Source organism: Vespa velutina, chromosome 17, assembly GCF_912470025.1.
Source record: "Vespa velutina chromosome 17, iVesVel2.1, whole genome shotgun sequence".
Classification (NCBI taxonomy): Eukaryota; Metazoa; Arthropoda; class Insecta; order Hymenoptera; family Vespidae; genus Vespa; species Vespa velutina.
In genome coordinates, this window is record NC_062204.1 from 2,482,333 (window position 1) to 2,487,288 (window position 4,956).

Here is a 4,956-nt window from a genome sequence, read left to right on the forward strand (position 1 = left end):
TCTCTCTCTCTCTCTCTATCACTATCTCTCTTTTAAAAGATACAGGGCTCTATATGTTACTAGAAAATAATACATATATGTATATATACATACACATAGTTTTCTAGACTCGATCAAGTTAGAAATAAACAGGCTAAGAACCAGCACGAAATTTTATCTATGATCTAGTTCACCTCCAACCGATAGATCTCGATCTTATGCATATATGTGTGTGTGTATATGTATATGTCATTTTTGTTCCTTTTTATTTCTTTTTTCTACTTTTGTATCTTTTTTTTTTTTTTACTCTTTTTCTTTCTTTATTTTTTTTTTTTTTTTTTTTCTTTTTAATTCTTCACATTCGTTCGTTCGTTTGTTCGTTCGTTAGTTCATTCATTTCATTTTATTTCATTTTATTTCATCGTTGCACAACGTGTTTAACTGCATTACTAATTTTTTATATCTAATATACATACGTAAATAATATGCACGTGTGTGTGTATGTGTGTGTATGTAAATATAAATATCATTTATTAAATCATTCGTAGGGATTAAAATCATTGAGTTTAGATTTTATATCTACTTATTTAAATTATTAAAAGCTAACTTTATACCCGAATAATTGTTATATATTATTATTATTATTATTATTATTATTATTATATTTATTTTACGTAAAAATATTATGACGTATAATATTATATATAATTATATTCTATTGCATTTATATATACTATTATACGTATACTATATATATATATATACATAATAATTTTTTTTTAATTATCTAGGAATTTTTTTTTTTTTTTTTTTTTTTTTTTTTCTAAAACATTACAACGAAAATAATACTAATACGAGTTATTACAGATCGATATAATGTTTGAATAAATCAAAATTGATCTATGTCGATTATGGTTAGTTCAAAGTTTAGAAAGATGGCAGAAAGTTTGGTCGCCCATTGTGAACGAGGTTTTATGAGAACGCCAATAGCTAACGTTCTCGTTCCTCCACATTCGGATTCGTCCATCCGCAGTGGCACGCTCGTTCCATTCCCATCCTCGACTCACAATTCAGTATCTACCTGTTGCTCGAACAGCAAGGGACGACTCTTCTCCATTCTCTCTTTCTCTTTTTCTAACATTTTTTTTTATCTCTTGAAAGTTTCACGTCTATTATCTGCGAACGAGTTTCGTAAAAACGATAAAAATTTTCCGAACTTTCTGACGCCGCGTTTAAAGGAAAACAGAAAGAAAAAAAAAAAAAAAAAAAAAAAAAAAAGTAAAAAAGAAAAAGAAAAAAAAAACATATATATATTTATATATATTCAAATGTTTGTGTGCACGCGCGCGCGCGCACGCGTGTGTATATGTGTGTGTGAATTAGTGTGCGCTTATACGACAAAGGTCATCGTATTAAAGAAGAAAAAGAAAAGAAAAATTATATTCTTCCCTCGGGAATTAAATTGATATATCAAATAATAATTTTTTATCTCTCTTTTTTTCTCTTTCTTCTTCTTCTTCTTCTTCTTCTTCTTCTTCCTTTCTTTTTTGTTTTTCTTTTATAAAAATTGATAGAAAATAATTCAGTTATACGAAGGACTTCTTACGCGATGGAAAATGAATATTCACGTGAAATCGTCGTTAATGTTCCTGAGTGAAATCATCGGTGATAATATCACGTGTGTTTTTTCTTTCCGCTTTGTGATTATATATTTATCATTAAGATAAATGTTTAGTTATATAGAAAAAAGGAGAAAAAAGTGGTCGCATCTTTTCGGATCGATTGGAAGGATCGATCGAAGGATACGCAGGTGTAAGTTTACAAATTGTATTTTATTTATTTTTATAAATATAAATTTCTAATTTATATACGTGTGTGTGTGTGAGTGTGTGTGTATGTGTGCATGTATGTTCTTATCCATTGTTCCACTCACGAGTTTAATTTAACTGGCGAATTTAATGGACGATCCTACAAACTGGTCTTTGCCTTTAACGATTTAAAACTTTATTATGTACAACGATAATCGAATAATACATAGGGTGAACCGAGATATACTTATACTTACGAAAAATTAAAACTTACAATCCTAGACAATTAAAAAAAAAAAAAAAAAAAAAAAAAAAAGAGAGAGAAAATTACAACCTCGTCTAGACTATTTTTTAGGACTTGCAATTAGATTTCTATAAGTAATCGTACATGTTTGATATTTACTTTTAGAATTAAAAAAAAAAATAAAAAAAAAAAAAAATAAAAAAAAAAAAAGAAGAAAAGAAATAGGACAAAAAAAGATTCGTTCAAAAAATTTTCAAAAAGAATATCAAAACTTTTTTAATATCGTCTAGGAACTTTTGATCCGGCAAACTCTCAATGATACTCTCCATTTGTTTTAATTTTATCATTAAGTACAGTGTTACAAAATATATAGGTATATATACATATGTGTATATATATATATATGTGTGTGTGTGTGTGTGTGTGTGTATGTATATATGTAGGAGGTATGTAAATCGATTTGATTTCGAAATTTTAATCAGCCAATATTCAATCAATTTTTATATTGCTGTAATGTTATAGATAATAATCTATAAATTGTATTCAGTATGAAATATTGCTCATGTTCATTCATTTGGAATAATTAGCAAGCAGATAAAATGCCGTCGATCGTATTACGTAACCTTTCTTCTTGCATACCTTGAAAATACAAATCATCATCGTAAAGTCTCTCTCTCTCTCTCTCTCTCTCTCTCTCTCTCTCTCTCTCTCTCTCTCTCTCTTTTTCTCTCTCTTTCTGTATTTCTCTTTCTCTTTACTGTTAAGTATTACGTCGAATATTACGAGACTTTTCTTTTTTTTTTTTTTTTTGCGTAACACTTAATCAGATTTGTATGATTTTTATCGATCGAATTTAAGTCGAGGGATAAAAGAGATCTATTTTTCCTTTTTTCCTTATATTCTTTTTCTTTTCTTTTCTTTTCTTTTTCTTCTTTTCATTTTAATTAATCATCCAATTTTTATTAATAACAAATAAATATTTATATACGACAATAAATATGAATTAATAATTAATTGGTAATAATAAAAGAAAAAAAATATACATATGCATGTTTTTATAAAAAAAAAAAAAAAAAAAAAAAAAAAAAAACTTTTTTCTTCTTCTTCTTCTTCTTCTTCTTTTCTCTCCTGAAAATTTCATTAATATAATAGAACGATAATGGTGATAATAATTTGTTATAATTATAAATATTTTCTCACATTGATAAATAAATTAAATAATAGATAATACATGTACACAGATAATAGATATATCATACATGCATGCATACATACATACATACATACATACATACATACATACATACATACATACATACATATATACTTATATACATATATTGCGTAAACCTCATTGATAAATAAATAATAAAGATAATAAAATAGTATCGCAATACGATTCAAATGAAAAGATTATGTAAGTTAATCATCGTTCTATTATACTTCAATGAAAATTGTCCTCGGCAAAGCGATCGCAAGGCTTTCATTATGTATCATTACACGTCTAGAATATAGATACATAGATAGACAAATACATACATACATACATACATCAAACATACATATATATATATATATATATATATATATATATATATACATGCATACATGCATGCATACATACATACATACATATATACATTTAGAACATAGATAGATAAACATACAGACACGTCTGGAATATAGATAAATAGATAGTTAGACAGATACACACCAACATACATACATACATACATACATTTATATACATACATACATATATATCAGATTATGCGAATATTCAGTGTATAGAAAGTCTGAACGTTATTAAAGCTTGCAAACTCGTCTCGAACCGTAAATTCCTATGTGATGGTGATGGTGGTGATCATGGAGGGGGTCCTTAATAGAGCCGCTTCGTTCTCGCGTGGGTTGGTTTGTCGATCTTTGCTCTCAAGGCAAGAAAAAGAGACAGAAAGAGAAAAAGAGAGAAAGAGAGAGAGAGAGAGAGAGTGAAAGAGAGAGAAAGAGAGAGAGAAAGAGAGAGAGAAACGAAAGGAATACCTTGTCGAATGCCAAAGTAGAAGCGTCACGGATTTAATCGATGTTAACCGCTTTATCAAGGTTTCCTAGATTTCTAATGTCGCTCGTGTTCCCGGATTATCTTATCTGTTTTGATCTATAGCTAAATTATTCGCCTGTCCGATCGATAGATCTCTCGTTTGCAATCTACGGATCTTTCTCGGATGAATTAGAATCATATTGATATGCCGTAATTATGTCGTATATTGACAGTGATATCTCATCTAAGATGAATTAGTTATTGAAGTATTTTTTTTCCCCCCTATATATATATATATACTACAGCTATGTTGTTTTTGATATATTTATCAAATAATTATTTCATATATTGACAGTGATTTTTAATCTTTTCATTGTAATAACATTAATTGGAACGTTTCGTTATGTTATAATTAACATTTCTTTTTTACTAATGATTTTTTTCTATCCCCCTCACAAACACACCCACGTTAAATTTATTTGTTACGTCGTATATGAATGCTTGTATTTTAGTATCTTTTCCTTTTTTTTTTTTTTTTTTTTCTACACACAAAGAACGCAGCAGACACAAAAGTAAAAACACAAAAAATTTTGTGATTTAACTTTGATCCTATTGAAATTTCGGATAATCCTTGATAAATACATTTACGTAGTCAATAAACTAAATGCTTATCAAATATAAATAAAGGATGAACCTTGGATCATTTTTATAAAATAAGAGGAGGGTTTTGGGGTTTAAAGTTTCTTTTTTTTTTTTTTTTTTTTTTTTTTTTTTTTTTTTTTTTTTTTTTTTTTTTAAATAACTTAAAAACTTTTGATCCGCATCCTTTGTAATTATCTTATTAAATTATTGCATTAATTTGTCTCATTATATGATTGTTTTATCAT

At 27.2% G+C, this 4,956-nt stretch overlaps 1 protein-coding gene across 4 annotated transcripts in view; it reads left to right on the top strand.

Annotated features, from left to right (window-relative positions):
* LOC124955269 overlaps nt 1–4,956 on the top strand; it is a 70,687-nt gene that overhangs the window by 48,601 nt on the left and 17,130 nt on the right. Inside the window, exon 1 of one of the 4 annotated variants that reach the window (XM_047509438.1) lies at nt 921–1,791. The exons of the other annotated variants lie outside the window; for them this stretch is intronic. Coding sequence (XP_047365394.1) covers nt 1,707–1,791 — 85 coding nt within the window. The 5' untranslated portion in view covers nt 921–1,706. Of the gene's footprint in view, nt 1–920; nt 1,792–4,956 lie in introns of those variants that run through there. 4 annotated transcript variants of the gene reach the window in all.